At 39.7% G+C, this 17,134-nt stretch overlaps 1 protein-coding gene across 7 annotated transcripts in view; it reads left to right on the top strand.

The window, feature by feature from the left end:
• Positions 1–17,134, top strand: part of CTTNBP2 (cortactin binding protein 2) — a 161,132-nt gene that overhangs the window by 131,038 nt on the left and 12,960 nt on the right. For all 7 annotated transcript variants that reach the window (XR_001827145.2, XR_005201339.1, XM_037740809.1 and 4 more), the window contains 5 exons: positions 4,508–4,660; positions 4,828–5,015; positions 12,213–12,391; positions 15,223–15,428; positions 15,753–15,938. Coding sequence is in view for 5 of the 7 variants with exons in the window: in XM_037740809.1 (XP_037596737.1) it covers positions 4,508–4,660; positions 4,828–5,015; positions 12,213–12,391; positions 15,223–15,428; positions 15,753–15,938 (912 nt within the window). In the remaining 2 variants the exon portion in view is untranslated. The remainder of the gene's footprint in view (positions 1–4,507; positions 4,661–4,827; positions 5,016–12,212; positions 12,392–15,222; positions 15,429–15,752; positions 15,939–17,134) is intronic.

The raw sequence follows: 17,134 nt of genomic DNA, 5'->3' as shown, positions 1-17,134 counted from the left end.
AAATGAAGAGTCACAATGGTATTTTAAATAATTAGCTTTAAGAATCTAAAACTTAAATAGAGATTAAAATGGTGCCAATGAAGAACAGAGGACTTAAGACCACTTCAAAGAGAATGACACAGCAGTTATTCTAGCATAAGTTACTTTGTGTTTATTTTTAAATGACATTTCCTTCTCATATTCCCTTTCTTGAGAGAGAGTCACGTCATATGACTCTGTTATTTGGTAAGGAGGCTGTGAATGTATATTAGAATCAGGTCAAATTTCTTCTCAGTGTAAAGTATGAAGTTGGGTTAGCAAGACAGATACTTTTTAAAATGACAGGTGACTGTAAACAGTAAAACAGAAATTTAAACACTAGATGGGTATTTTAATACTTTGAATTTTTCAAGGGAACTTTCCTTTGTAAAAGTAATGAGGATGGGATTAATGTGGTAACAATAAGAGACTATGACAATTGGAGTCTCCAGAAATGAGTTTACGTCCTTGGACCCTGCATTCCAGGAGGCTAGTTAAAGGCTTGCCCTGTGCTTCCCGCCTGGACTCTCAGAGCATCGTTCCTGCAGAGCCGTGGTTTACAAACACATGGAAAAGAGGGGCTGTTTTCTATCCTCAAAGGGGAGGTTATAGACTTGGAGTCACCTAAGACACAAAGCAGTTTGGGTGTAGCTATAAATGCGTTAATTATATTTAAACTGATAAGTTTTGCTGCAGAATTTACTCTCTGGGACTTTTAATATAAAGATGTTCAAAACTGGGATGTAGTCCTGAGCCTCACAAAGAGTGTCCAGTTAAAATTACCAACCTGCGGGAAAGGAGCAGGGCTGATGGAACCTATAAAGTTGGAAGAAAAACGTCAAAAAGAGCAGACTGGTTTCAGAAATAGTGTTTTGAAGTAGCACAAAGCAAAGGGAATTCAAATGGTTGACTTTCTGGCCACAGGAAAAAAGGAACCTGCAGCTGTAACATGGGGTGCGTGGCCTTCTTTCACCTCACCGTGAGCCTTGATCAGAGACTGGTTAATCCTTGAAACTGTAATGAGTTTTTGTTCCACCTTGACTAAGGATGTTGAATGTAAGTGGTCAGAAGGAAAAGTAGGTACTAATGAAAAACTGAGGCAATGAAGCAAGCAGATGAAGACAAAGCTTTTCCCCAAAGAAACTCATGCTGTTTGACCCTTGATTGCACCTCACAGGAAGCCAAGATAAAGATGAAGTGGAAACATAACCCAATGGTTATGAATAGCAACCCTTCCACCTTTTTGTCTGGGGCACAAGCTCCATTTCTTTCCTCCTCAGTCCATTGAATGTGAGATGAATTAGGTCATTAGCAATATAGTCCTTGCTTGTGGACCCAGGAGAATGAGCATCCTGCCTCTTTCCAAGAGACCCCAGCATGCCTGAAAACTTATTTATTTTATCTCTAGCCTAGATCCTTCCTCAGCGCCCTCACCCTCATGCCCTACCACCTGCTGGACATCAGAGAAGCAATGCTTCACTCATCAAACACGTCAAGCCTGAAACATAACCCATCAGCACCGCCCCCTCCTCAAGTACATGCTTGGTCGTCTGCTCTCTGCCTCCATTAACTGCACGACCTCTTCTCTGGTGGGAACTTAAGAGTTGTTTCCAGTATTTCCTCTCTGCCCCTCTCTCAATAAGTCAACCACTGAGATTTACTGATTCAGTCTCAAACTGCCTTTTCAGTCTCTGCCTTGGTCCTGAATGAGGCTCCCATCATCTCTTTCCTTATTAACCACAGCATTAAGAGTCTAGGAGGTGTGTTCTCCTATTTCTTTCCTCCTCAGCCAATTCTCTGCACCAGCGAGGATCTCAGAGCAGGAGTCAAATCCTGTTTATCCCCTTACTTAAAGACTTTCACTGATTCCCACAACTGGTAGCTCCCTTCCAACAAGTCGTTCTGGGTCTTCTACTTTTCATTTTGGGCTTGGTCCTGAGGCTTCATATCAGCATGTCTCACCCCTGGTTGCACATTCCAGTCACTGGGGTGCTTTTATGAAATGCCAATGCCCCAGGCCCAGCACGGAGCAATGAAATCAGAATCGCTGAGAATCTCTGTGTATGGATCCAATGTTCATGCAGCCCAGGATGAAGACGCATCCTGCCTTCTGCCACTGCCCACAGCTGTGACTGCTGGATCCCATGCTACTCCTGCGGTTCCACCCCAAGTTCCCAGACCTGCTCCAGCTTTCCATATGGATCAGCTTTGAGCTCACCATCATGCCACTTTTGTAATTATTCTGACCTTGATGTGATGCCCCATTTCCTTCCAGAATTGAGTCCTGCCCAGCCTCCATTCTTCAGCCAGTGCCATTTCTTAAACTTAGTTTAAAATGCTACACACCCCCAGTTAGAATGAGTCACTTCTGGCATGCCATAGCATTCTGCATACAGTACCTGTAGCAAAGAAGCATTGGATAAGCATTTGTTGAAATGCAAGGAAATATTCCTTCCTTCAGATACATTCTGGCTGGCTGCAGCAGCTTCAGAGCCACTTAAACTGGCGATGCACTTAAATCCGGGAAAAACTAGAGACCTTCAGTCCTCAGTTACAGAAAACCAGATATATCAACCATCAATCCTGTGTTTTTTTAAAATCACTGAATTAAAAGGGTTTGTTAGTTTTCCATTGTCATTTTAGCTATGGATTTCTCATATTTCCACAATACATCTGTTTCTGAAATAACATTTGAACCCAAACAAACACACAGAATTTTAGCATTCTTTACTGAATAGCCGTGTTGAAAAGGATCTGACACTCACTAGACACTGGTGTTAACGGCCCTCCACAAGTACAACTAGATTGAGAGGTGGCTGTGCTTGTTTCTAGCCGTCTAGTTTTTAAATTTTCATAGCATTCAGAAAAGCCATTTCTGCCTGAGAGGAGATCCATTTACAATGTTCAAGGAGTTCTTTTGAAAATGAAAATGCATTGTGTCTATAGTAACAAGGAATTGAGAATAGACAATCTTGAGTATTTATAAAAAGTTGACTATTCGGTAATGTTACTCTCAAGTAGTTTAAACTGGTCTCTTTTCAAGGTTAATTTGGCTAAAATGGTGGCATCTTGGAATCTTCAAGAAATAAAGTGTTTTTATTTTTTAATTGATTGGTATATAGGAAGTACCATATATAATACATTTTAACTAAAATATTAATAGTTTTTGCTTAGTAGATGCCAGGGACTGTTTTAAGTGTGTTTTGTGCCCTGACTTATTCATGTCCTATATATAATAATAATTTTTCATTTACTTTCCAACTTTCATTTCGGGTTGACATGAAGTCAGCCCTTCCCATCCTGAGTGGAAGGAATATGAAAATATGACTCAGAAGTCCTGGATTTCACTCCTCCCTTACCATTGTTTCTGAGACTACAGTCAAATTACTTCAACCTCTCCGAGATCTGCAAAATGGAGAGAGGGACCTACTTATCTCTCTGAGGTCCTGTCTACATTTCTTTCTGAGACAGGGTCTTGCTCTGCTGCACAGGCTGCAGTGCAGTGGCACGATCACAGCTCACTGTAGCCTCAACCTCCTGGGCTCAAGTGATCCTCTCATCTCAGTCTCCCAAGTAGCTGGGAATACAGGCACACGCCACTATGTCTGGCAAACTTTTTGTAGAGGCAAAGTTTCACCATGTTCCTGGGCTGGTCTTGAACATCTTGGCTCAAGTGATCGGCCCACCTTGGCCTCCCAAAGTGCTGGGATTACCAGCATGAGCCACACACCTAGCCCTGTCTATATAATTTTATGAACATTTTACATATGCAGAATTTAAAGGTAATTTAAGGGCTTTTAACCTTTTGTATTGTGAAATAGATCTGCTAAAATACATACTACTAATGTTTACAGGTTAATGAATAATTTTAAATAACCATTTAACCACTGACTAGGCCAAGAAATAGAATATTCTCAGCTCCCAGAATGTGACTGTTTGGTCTGTACCCTTTATCACAAACCCTTCCCTTTGGAAATAAGCACTACTTTTATCTTTCATGATAATCATTTCTTAGCGTTTCTTTATAGTTTTACTCCCTGTGTATGAATCCCTAAATCATAGATTTAGTGTTACCTGTTTTCAATTTTACATGATGAAATCACATTTATATAATCTTTCCCGATTTGCTTCTTAATATCTTGTTTGTGAGTCTTCCATGTTGTAAAAGTTGTCATTTTTTCGCTTTCTATTCGTTGTGTGAACATACTCTTATTTATGTATTTATTCATTCTATTGTTGATGGCCACTGGGTTGATTCCATTTGAGACCTGTCGCAGAACAAGACATGTTGCATCATTGTGAATGTATTCAAATATATCAAATAATTCCAAACAGCTTTCCAGTGTTGTTCACTCTCCCAGCAATTTAAGAACTTCTCCTTATACCACATCTTTGCCAATGCTTTATAAATGCAGACTTTTTGATTTTTGCCAATTTGGATAAATTTTTGTCAAAAGCTTGAATCAGTGAATTTCCTTTTTTATTACAGCTTGTCTGATCCCAGTGAAACAATCTCCTGTTAAGAAGAAAATCATCATCGTTTTAGAGAATTTGGAAAAATCTTCATTGTCTGAGTTATTGAGGGACTTTCTGGCACCTCTTGAAAATCGCAGCACTGAAAGTCCCTGCACTTTCCAAAAAGGTAACGCTAATACAGGGAGCATGCTGAGAAGCAAGCTTCCATAATATTCTGATATTTCTGTTTCCCAGAATAGCAGTTATACTTCATGTTCTTTTAGTTATTTGAATTTGAATTTGTCCCATAATATAACTCACTGAGGATGGGCCATTGCTTTTGGTGTGTTTCAGGAAATGGAATGTCTGAGTGTTATTACTTTCATGAGAACTGCTTTCTGATGGGAACCATCGCCAAGGCCCGTCTCCAGGGCTCTGACTTGCTGGTGCAACAGCATTTCCGCTGGGTGCAGCTGCGGTGGGATGGTGAGCCCATGCAAGGACTGCTGCAGAGGTTCTTACGAAGGAAAGTTGTGAATAAGGTAACAAACAGCAACTACAGCCTATTGCCAGGAGAGCAGGGGTTTTAGTTGTCAGGAGAGTTGGACTTGAGTTCCACTACTTACTAAATATGCAGCCTTGACCAAGTAAAATATTTTGATATTGAAGGGCTAAATAACATAACGTGAAACCCATAACAATTTCTGCACTGTGGCTGGGCACAGTGGCACACGCCTATAATCCCAGCACTTTGGGAGGCTAAGGCAGGTGGATCACGAGGTTAAGAGATGGAGACCATCCTGGTCAAGATGGTGAAACCCCTTCTCTACTAAAAATTAAAAAATTATCTGGGGCTGGGCGCAGTGGATCAAGCCTGTAATCCCAGCACTTTGGGAGGCCGAGGCGGGTGGATCACGAGGTCAAGAGATCGAGACCATCCTGGTCAACATGGTGAAACCCCGTCTCTACTAAAAATACAAAAAATTAGCTGGGCATGGTGGTGCGTGCCTGTAATGCCAGCTACTCAGGAGGCTGAGGCAGGAGAATTGCCTGAACCCAGGAGGCGGAGGTTGCGGTGAGCCGAGATCGCGCCATTGCACTCTAGCCTGGGTAACATGAGTGAAACTCCGTCTCAAAAAAAAAAAAAAAAAATTATCTGGGCATGGTGGTGTGTGCCTGCAGTCCCAGCTACTTGGGAGGTTGAGGCAGGAGAATTGCTTGAACCTGGGAGGTGGAGGTTGCAGTGAGTTGAGATTGCACCACTGCACTCCAGCCTGGAGACAGAGCGAGACTCCGTCTCAAAAACGAAAACAACAACAACAAATTTCTGCACTACATTAAGTACAAGAAAAAGCAAATTGGCTTTACTGTTGTTATCAACTGTTCTCAAGGAATCTCACCAAGTTCTAAATGCTGTGGAAGGCTTGATTAGAAAATTAATCACTCTTCTTAAGGAAAAGTTACTGCTTTCTCGGAGCCTTCAAAACATACAGCACTGTGGGCACATTTTAAAACAGGACTGTTACACTATGCTATGGTAAAATTAAAAGGCCACATGAAAAAGTTGAATTCTATATCTTGTGACACATTTTCAAGAGTAATAGTAACTTCTGGTGACTTTCACAAAATAACAAAATAAGTGTTCTGTTATTCTCCCAAATGATAAAAATAATTGAGAGCTGACCAAATCTAACACATCATTATTTAATATTTTAAAATTAGGCCAGTAACTGAGCATCAAGGTAGATTAGAAATAATAGAGCTTGATTTAGTAAGATTTTCTCATTTAATTCTGCACAAGGGGCCGCATTTGGAGAGCCGTCTTGTCCTTGCATTATTGCAGTATTTTAAGCTGCTAATAACAGAACACCCCAACTGCTAGCTGCTTCCCAGAAAGAGGATTTTCTCCGTCATGTAACCAGACGTCTTGTGGTAGGTGTTCAACCTCAGCCCCCAGGTACAGGGGAGTCTGTTGACCTTCCCCTCAAGACTGCAGGGTACCTACTAGGCTGCAGACACCATGCCCTTATGAAAACACATTCACAGGCAGAAAGCAGGCTGCAGCAAAGGATAAAGAGCTTTGGCTTCCTCAGTCTCTTTATCAGGGAGGAAAGCACTTTTCCAGAAACATAAGACTTCTCTTTAATGTTTCATTAACCAAAACTGGTTTCATCTCAGAGCATGGCCAGGCCTGCTTTTGCAAGACTGAAGCTCTCCACCAAGGGCTTCAACAGATTTCTGTGTCTGTTGCGTTAGAGTGTGTGCACGCATGTGCGCTGGGACGGGGGAGATAGGCGGGGGAGAAGTGTTGGGTGAGAATGGCTTTTGGGAATTCATTGAACAGTCCCTGCCACTGGTTGTTAGAATTAATATATGAAATCTCCAATTTAATTAGAGAATTCTGCCTCATGTTGTATTTAAATCAGTGACCTGGCCATAAATATGTTTTTGGCCAAAACCCAGCCACTGTATGATCTCAACAAGAAGGAAGAATGGTGAGGTAAAGACAGTCATAGGTCTTAGCTTTTCAAATTACTGATGCGTGCATTAACTTTATCACTGTCAATATTTAAATCTCATAAGATAATTCACATAAATAAGCAGAAAAGATATCAGTTTTATTATGTAGGATTGATCCTATTTCAGGTAAAAGGTACCTCCCTCCCCCTAGGTCTCTGATAAAAATTAACTTATTTTGAAAGGAAAGTTCCAAGCTTCAGGTTCACTTTCTTTTCCATTATATTTGAGAGTAGGGTGTGCTGCCGAGAATAGAACAGGAAGAAAGGGAAGTGCCTGTCCTTCACCAAGAAGCACTTCAAGTAGGTTAATAAAACATTCCCTGGGGTGTGTGTACAAGGGAATGAATGACTCCTGTGAAACATCAGAAATCTTGTAACGTCACAGAACCTAATCTTTGTGGGTACTTAAAGCACACTGGCAATTGATCACAATTTCTTCTTCCAGTTCCTTGAAGAGACACAAGAAAATCTGACTTTCAGGACAATACTAGGCTTTCTACTAGTATTAAATAAAAAATAATTATACCATTTTTAGTAGAAAATGTTAAACTATCATTAATTGTAAAATACATGATCTGAGAATTGTCATTGAAAACTATGAAAGAATTATATAATGATCGTTACTCTTTTGAAGAGAAGGAAAATTGTAACAGATCCCAAAGCCTCAGATAACATGATATCAATTTAATAGAGCTGCTGGTATCACAGAATCAGCTTTTTTGGGTTTCCTTGGCCAAATTATTTCCTTCATGTAAGATATACCAACATTCCCAATTGTCCCCCGTCTTAATATTATCATTACTTGAAAAAGCAAAGATTTATGTGAATCTTCTTTTTTTTTTTTTTTGAAATGGAGTCTTGCTCTGTTGCCAGGCTGGAGTGCAGTGGAAAGGTCTCAGCTCATTGCAACTTCTGCCTCCCGGGTTCAAGCAATTCTCCTGCCTCAGCCTCTCAAGTAGCTGGAACTACAGGCAGGCGTCACCACACCTGGCTAATTTTGTATTTTTAGTAAAGACCATGTTTCACCATAATGGTGATGGCCAGGGTGGTCTCCATCTCCTGACCTCATGATCCACCACACCCAGCCAGACTCTTCTTTCTTAGAAAATACAAAGTTAGTTTCTATGCCTGACTTTTAATCAAGGGATATTTCTCCTAATAGTAAATAAATATTTATTTTTGTGGGAACCCTCTATACCACCAAAAAAGGGATTTGGTTTTTATAAAAAATAATTATAAAAAGAATTGATTCCTTTAGGTCATGTGTGTTATGTGGTATTATTTAAAATGGGCACATTTTAAATTTTGGAAAAAATGTCTTTATGCTGAAAGAGCTCTGTACATTTTGGTGACATTAGCATTTTAGCTGAGACCTTACTTTTAGAAAAATAAAATTATTTTTCGTTACCATTAATACCAGGTGAACATACTAAAATTCAGGTACAACATCTTATCACTTACCCAGAATATGAAATATTTAATGTCATTAAGTCAAAAAACTTTTGAACATTTATTTGTAAGACCTAGTGAGGTACTATATATACATACATGTAAATAATGTTCTTTCCAGAATTCATGTTTAAAAATTCATCCAGGTTTCACCTTTGTCTACGTACCCCTTTATTTTGTGTTAGTTTCATGTAATCGGCTACAGATCTGTATAACGCAGTGCATCTGACACTGCCCACATAACAAACTCAACACGTCCTGTCCCTGGACCTAACTGGGCTTTCCCCCAGTCCCCGACTTCCTTTTTTGTTATCAGTCATCCAGACTTAGAACTACTCAGCCTGTTCTTGTCGTTGGTCAATCACACCATTTTATAAGTCCTCACTTTGTGGCACACTAAGGAAAATGCAGTACTAAGGTTGAAAGGATGTCTAGCCGTGGAAACTGATCATCAAAACACAGTGTGATACATGCATCAGAACAGTGGTAGCTGGTTATTCTGTAAATATTTGTCCCAGCCTGGGGACTGTTGGACGAGATGGGGGTCCTCCCCACCCTCAGAGAGCTAGTGTTCTCATGGAAAGACAGGCCTCAAAAAAGAAACTATCTTTGTGGAAATTGGGACTTAGAGGACAGTTTTTATTCAGGAGATATTATTCAAGTGCTATTTAAAAAAATGTATTCAGTATATTATAGTTGTACATCCAAATACCCGGCTTTCCCTCAAGCTTTTAAGTTAATTGTATAAGCTTTATCTTTCTATGTATAAATTGAGCAAAATTTAACAATCATCTTTGAAGGGACTCATAACTTAATTACATTTCTTTACATAGATTGGTCTTTAAAACTTTAATACATTTTATTTCTCTTTTTAAGAACTTCTGCTGTCTGACAAATCTTCCCAAGTACTTAATTCTTAGAAAACCAGAAAATTAGTAAATCCAGTGGCTCAAATGTTCTCTTAATTCTTGTACCATTTACATACACTTAATAAAATTCTCTTACCCCTTCTTTCTTAAAATCACAACCCTAAATCAATAACTGTTACCATTTTAAACTAGACATGAAGTTTTTCTAATATATGAAATTCCTGTAAACATTTCAAGTATTTAAAAAGACCCAATATATGATTCTCTCATCCTAACCCAAAAAATAATGTTTGATTATATTTAATTCTGAATATTAATGAAGATAAAAATATACTCCATACCCCCATACCTCACCCCCCATTTTTTGCCATCTCAAGAAACCTGGGTTCTTTTTCAATGAAAATTTAGGGTTATTTTCTTGGCTGGCCAAGTCTGTGTGTCGACCAGGCTTGTTGAGGACTTACGATCTGACCTTAGACTTTTCTCAATAACAGGAGAAAAAAAACAGTAGAGTCTCACTAATAGTCACTGTATACAAGGGTCTAAGTCCATGCCTTCCAAGTAGGGTAGATTCAGTTTACACATTACCCAATCCTCAGCTTCAATTTGAATCTGTAACCCTTATCCATGCTATTTCAGCATTGGACTGGATTCAACTATTGAAGCCTTGTCTCTTCCTGAGTGGCAGGGCCACAAGTCTGATAAATGACATCAGATTAAACTCTGTGTTCCCACATCTGATTCTGTTTGACTTTATGGGTACAACACTAAAATCATGCTAATTTAACAGGTGGCTAATACGTGCTGTGAAAGAAATAGGTAACATACCACTATAGAAATTCTGGCAGAAGTGGGGAGGAGTACTTATTTTAGGAATGGGGGGTGGAGGCCTCTCTGTGGTCACATTAAAGGATTTGTAGGTTACTCTAATTTGTTATCTAAAGGAAGAAGAGTTTGCTGAGAATAGGGAGGCAGGGGGTGTAGGCAGAAGGAGCAGCACTTGGAACACATCTCAGGCATAGGGAAGAGGAGGTTGGTGTGTGGGAAAACTCAAGGACAACTGCATGGTTGTATAGTCATTCAGGGGACATGCGAGGTGGCGGATCAGGTCCAGCACCTTGAATCAATAACAGTGACATAGATTGTTTACTTGTAGAAGCCTGCCGTTTATTCATCCCTTTTGTTATTTGCAAACATCAGCATCCATTTTGACCGCTCCTCCACAGTTTCTTCCCTCTTCTATATTTGGGACACGCTTTCCGCCTCCCCTCACCAATCATGTGTCCTGGACATCCTGTGAGAGACCCCGGCTGAAGTCCCACCTCATCTATTTGCCTTTCCTGATCATGCTGTATTTAGTCAGTTGTTCTTTCGAATTGCCGTAGCAGCTCGTGTCAGTCTGTACTTCAAGACTGCCGGTCTGGAAGGTGTCTGAAGGATAAAGGGCCTGGCCCAGTTTCCTCATTTTTCCAGTTGGTAAAATTCAAAAGAAAAATAATGGAAGGCAATTGCAGTACCTGGTGGGTGGCTGCCTTAGCTCCATCAAAATGCACCAGGACTGATTATTTGCTCTTCATTAGCTTTTCACATCTTTTCTTTTGTTTCCTCTGTATTTCATGAGTACACTAACTTATTTTCCTTCTTAGCAGCAGTAACAAATAGGCATAGAATACATAGTAGGCTTACACACCTCTAGGCAAAATTATCCATTAACACTGAAGGAAGATATCTCTAGGGAAGGAAATAAAAACATGTAGTTACTGGAAAGTCTATTTATCGGCTAGTTCCTTTAATGAAACACCAGTTTTTAATGTACTCTCCAATAATGACCACTTTTCCCGTAATACAGCCACCTTGCAAAATGAGAAATTTTATATAAACAACATCCGTCCTTTGGCGAGAAGGGGTACCCACCTGTTTGTTCAGGTCCTTAGGAAAGGCAGATTACAATCTGCCTTTAGGAACTGTGAAATGTAATTCTGTTACAATGTCTAACAGTCTGATCTTTAGAAGGAGTTTATTAGACAGTCATTAAGAGAATAATTCAATCTTCCCAGAAAAAAGTCATGTTTTCCTGGGGACCAGTTATAATGAGAGCTCTGCCCTCCTCCCTTCCTGCACATGTGGTCTTGACGAGGCAGCTGGAGAGACTCCTCTTCCTCTATCAGCTGCCCACAAAGCTAAGCCTGTTCTTTCAGCCCTGGCTGACCAAGGAAGTGAAGCTTAAACAGAGAGCTTCAGAAATGGTAAGCCTGAGGATGAAGAGGAAGTTCTTTAGCTTAATAGTGATTACTGAATTCATTTTAAATGTGATAAATGACTCCTTTATTATTTCAGCTATATGCTATATCCTATTTCTCTTTTAAAGATAAGCCCTATATGGTTAATATATACTTGCAGATTGCTGAGAGTAGATCGTTCTCACCATAAAAAATAAGTATGTGAAGGGATGGATATATTAATTAGCCTAATTTTATAATTTCACAGTATATACATACATCAAAACATCATGATATACACCACAAATATGTATAATTTTTGTCAATTATACCTTAATAGAAAATATAAATAGACTGTAGCCCTGGCTTTGTCACTTTTAGCTGTGGGACTTTGGGCAAGTTGTTTTTTCTTCCTGGCTCAGAGTCTGATACACAAAATGGGGTAAAAATGCCTAACTCAGGCTCCTAGTGAGAGTTAAAGGAGAAAAAATGCTGATCACACTAACACATTTGCACAACCAGTAGTATGTGTTATTATCCCTTCCTCAGCTAACCCAAGTAAAGTTAAATAAGATTCAGCTAGTTTTCAGTTTTGATTTAAAGTATTATATTTTTAATTTTGGGCTTCTAAAGACAAAATGTTCTAAACCAAGCGCCTGTGTTCCACCTCCCTGCCTCTCTAGTTCAGAGGTCAGATGCCTCCACCCTGCGATCCTGTGTGCAAGATTGTCGACTGGGCTCTGTCTGTCTGGCGTCAGCTTAACTCCTGCCTGGCCCGCTTGGGCACACCTGAAGCACTTCTTGGACCAAAGTATTTCCTGTCTTGTCCTGTAGTCCCTGGACATGCCCAAGTGACAGTGAAGTAAGTGTCATTTTTCCTTGTTTTCCTCCTTATGATAGAGACATGGCCAATTCAGGATGTTTGAGAGTGAGAATACTGTCCAAGCTGCCTTGTGCCACCTCCTGTCGTTGACATGGAGTGCCAGTGATCTCTGCTCTTTCAGAGGAGGGCCACAGCTTGTCTACTGCGTGCTTCCTAAGGCAGCTGCATTTTTGCTAAGAGCTAGGTGGCAGTCTTTCCGCCATTAGAAAACTCTCATCCAAGTCATGTTCAGCTTGCTATGCAGAGTCTCCTGAGTGAGGTCCCACATAAGAAGTTTCATCAGTTATTGTATGCACACCCTCCAAAAACCTGTCTTCTTTTAATGAATTGAAAAGCCTCTCCCTTTATTGAGACATATATTCAGTACTTACCATGCTTTCCTTTGAAGCAGCTTATGAGAACAGACATATGTACAATAAGGTTAATGAAATAGAAAATCAAGAGAAAAATGAAAGGCGAAAAAATTGGCACCATCCAGCTTAATAATGCTTCTGTGACCAGCAATCACATTTGATAATGCAGTTTCTGGTGTCATGGGCAGAAGTCTATTTTGGAAAGCAGGAGATAGAAATAATATCTTCTCAGCTGGGTATCACTTTGGGAAGTTGTGAGGGGACGATCACCTGGGGCCAGGAGTTAAAGATCAGCCCAGGCAACTTAGTGAGACCCCAGCTCTATTAAAAAACAAAAAAAGGGGGCCAGGCATAGTGGCATGTACTACCTGTAGTCCTAGCTACTTGAGTGGGGAAGCTAACGCAGCAGGATCAGTTGAGCCCAGGAGGTCAAGGCTGCAGTGAGCTTTGATTAAGCCACTGAACTCCAGCCTGGGTGACACAGCAAGTCCCTGTCTCTATAAAATATATGTATATCTTCTTTATTGTAAGACAAACCACCATTTTTATAACAACTAATTGGCGGGAAAAGAAGAAGTCCCATATTAAATATATGTTTAGAATTTTGCTACAAAATAAATACAGTTGTTGATATAATTACCACTTTCTTCATTATTCTCTCAATTAAATTAAAGTATTTTTTATATCCAGAGTCTCAGGATTCTTAGGAACCAATCTTGACCTCTCCTATATGGAGTATAGTCTTTGTCAAGAACTGCGGAGCTTCCAAGATTTTTACCTTATTTGCAAGCTACCAAGTTAGCTTGCCATAGTTCAGGATGCTAAGTTAGGGACACAGGACTTCATCACCCACAGCACAGCAGGCAGCCTGAGCTTCACTTTTATGTAGGTTCCCTTTACCCCTGAAGTCCCACAGGGTGATACATAATAGCCCATGTGGATGCTGGATTTTGCCTCACAGCGGTGGAGACCCCCTTCCCATCCCTCCAAGGCTTCTGAGGGATGCTGCAACTCTGTTCATCCTTGGCCCTGGAAGAAGACGTTATTTTATTATCCTGATCAGGAAACAATTCTGCCCTCTGCTCTTGAAGGAAACATTTATCTCTGTCTTCCAAGACTGAAAAGATGGTCCAAAACAAAACCTGACACCAGATGTGCAGAAATGCCGCAGGGACTTGTCTACCAATGGCTAAGTTAAGGAATTGATTTTTTTTCAAACCACAGCTTATCATATTTATACCTTTAGCACTTTTAGGAATTTTGATTCATGCTATAGAATACCAGAATTTTGTCTGTGTTCCCTATCATACATTTATTTTTCCCCTAATTACACAGCACTAGATATTAAGAGAGAAACTTAAAACAGATGGATGCTTAATACCTGGGTCATAGTGTTTGACAATTCTTGAAAGTTATATGCAATGTCCAATAGCTTTGAGAACATTCCTAACCTGGGTGATGTGGTTTTGTTTCTATAGCCTTTAATCATGTAACTGTTTTTAAACACTGCAACAAAGCGTAATCTTTTTTTTTTGAAAGAATTTTAATTGGCATTGAGTGCTGTAAATTTGGGCTGAAGTCCCACTGCTTATGGCTATTCATGCAAACAGTCCACCTGAGGCCATAGCTGTTTGATCCCCATCTCTCTATAGAACTGAATCCACCCAGGTGCAACAGTGATCCCTTGCCTTAGGACAGGTAGATTTAATTTGCCAGTGATTGTTAAGTGGTATCCCAGGCTGGGTGTAGTGGTTTACGCCTGTTAATCCCAGCACTTTGGGAAGCCAAGGAGGGCAGATCACTTGAGGTCAAGAGTTCGAGACCAGCCTGGCCGACATGGTGAAACTCCATCTCTACTAAAAGTACAAAAATTAGCCAGGGATGTTGGCACACACCTGTAATCCCACCGACTTGGAAGGCTGAGGCACAAGAATCTCTTGAACCCAAAAGGCAGACGTTGCAATAAGCAGAGATTATACCTCAGCACTCCAGCCTGGATGACAGAGCGAGACTCTGTTTCAAAAAAAAGTATCCCAATTTCAGAAATATTAAAATACGATATATGTGTACCTTATTAAGGAGATGTAACAAAGAAATTGAAGCTATTTAGACATGGACTGTTAGGACATCTTTCTTCCAGATTTCTTCAGTCTTTAAATTTACCTGTTTTTCCACATATTGGTTCATGCATTCATTCACTCAGCACTCGAGCATTGATTCTACACTGAGAGATACATGTAAACAATCAGTTTCATTTGAAATACATTGTATTTTTGAGGCAGATTTACTTTTGTATTGGATAATTTCACTTCGTTGAAAACTACCTGGGAAAGGTAGCATATGTATAGAAACACTTAACGTTTTTTCCCCATAGTCTTCAAACTGTCCTTTCATAGAATTGTGTATAATTATCAAGAAGCCTGCTCCTAAGGAATGAATTGGCCCCTGTCTTGCTAGATGGATGTCTAAGCTGTGGAATGGCGTCATCACACCCAGAGTTCAAGAAGCAATATTGTCAAGAGCTTCTGTGAAAAGACAACCTGGCTTTGGGCAGACAACTGCTAAAAGACACCCTAGCCAAGGACAGCAGGCTGTGGTCAAAGCTGCTCTCAGCATCTTGCTGAACAAAGCTGTACTGCATGGCTGTCCCCTCCCTAGAGCAGGTATGTGGGTTTCTGCAGAGAGGAGAGGAAATTCACACCCTTATAAAATATCTTTTAAAAGTTATTTTTAGAGAGCTGGCTATCTTCTCTTTGTAATTAGAAAAATATACATTTTACAGCAGTGTTCCAAAACTGTGAATTTAATTACTGGTTAATGCTTGAATTCTAGACCTCTAAGTAAAGTTTGTGCTGGTTCACAAAGCCCCAGCTTAGATATTAAACAAGTGCATGATTTTGAAGAGTTCGTATCTTTGAGAAATGGAAATGTATTTTGCTTTAGTCAATGAAACTGCATTATCCCTGCTGTGATTCGTGTTGTTTCAGAGCTAGAACAGCATAGAGCTGATTTCAAAGGAGGAAGTTTCCCTTTATCCATAGTTTCCAGTTATAACAGTTGTAGCAAGAAGAAAGGAGAGAGTGGTGCCTGGAGAAAGGTGAACACCAGTCCTCGCAGGAAGTCCGGCCGCTTCTCTTTACCCACCTGGAATAAGCCAGACCTAAGCACTGAAGGTAAGAGGCTGGGGTTAGTGTGCTGCCTGCGAGATGGACATTCTCAGTCCAGTGTCTGAAAGCAAACCTGCTTTCATTGTTATCCACTCTGCATTTGGCAAAACGAAGTTTAAGTATTTCAATGCACATTTTCTTAGAATAAACTATATAGAAGGTACATTTTCAAAAATATATGGGAGATCTCTACCTGAAAAATACCACTTTTAAACTAGAATTCCAAAATTAATCTTTACCTTGTTAATGGTCACTTATTAATTTGTTTTTCTTGCTGTTCATAATTTGCATAATAAATCATTGCATTATTGTATAATAAAATCATTGGCATATTTCTCTCCTATTATGTCACTCCTAAGTTAATCTTACATTAAAAAATATATGTAGAGACATATTTAATACCCACTTTAAGGCCTTTCCAGGTGAATCAGGTGTACACATTTCTTTCTCATGTATGATGTGTACCATGTGCCAGGTTCTATTCTAGGCACTGGAAACAGAGCGGTAAAATATATATATATATATTCATTCCTGGCCAGGCATGGCGGCTCACACCTGTAATCCCAGAACTTTGAGAAACTGAGGCAGGTGGATAACTTGAGGTCAGAGGGTAAAACCCTGTCTCTACAAAAAATACAAAAATTACCTGGGCATGGTGCTGCATGCCTGTAATCCCAGGTACTTGGGAGGCTGAGACATGAGAATCGCTTGAACCTGCGAGACAGAGGTTGCAGTGAGCCGAGATCACGCCACTGCACTCCAAGCTAGGTGACATAGCAAGACGCTTGGCTGAAAAAAAAAAAAAAAATTCCTGCCTTCATAGAGTTTATATTCTAATAAACTGAACAGATTTCATATGATGGGACATCATGTGAAAAATAAATATGTAAGCTTTCATTCTAACAAAGAAGATATAACACATCTGTATCTTCCTGTGTTAGACCTATTCCCTTTGGCATTGATAATAGGATAATCAGCTATTATATAAATTATAAATGTCCTTCCCAAAAGAAATCCAAATTGGAATAAAAATGAAAAAAAATTCCACCTGTTATGCACTGTGGACTTCAGATTATATAATTCATGTGCCTCCCTTCCCAAAGTATTTGTTTTGTGGAATTTTATGCCAACTTTATAGCAGTTGTTTTCTAAATTAGATGCTTAAAATCTTATATGTTTAAAACATAAAAAAGTTGTTTTTA

Source organism: Cebus imitator, unplaced genomic scaffold, assembly GCF_001604975.1.
Source record: "Cebus imitator isolate Cc_AM_T3 unplaced genomic scaffold, Cebus_imitator-1.0 Scaffold90, whole genome shotgun sequence".
Lineage (NCBI taxonomy): Eukaryota > Metazoa > Chordata > Mammalia > Primates > Cebidae > Cebus > Cebus imitator.
The sequence above is the reverse complement of the archived record's forward strand: the minus strand, read 5'-3'. Positions and strand labels throughout refer to the sequence as shown.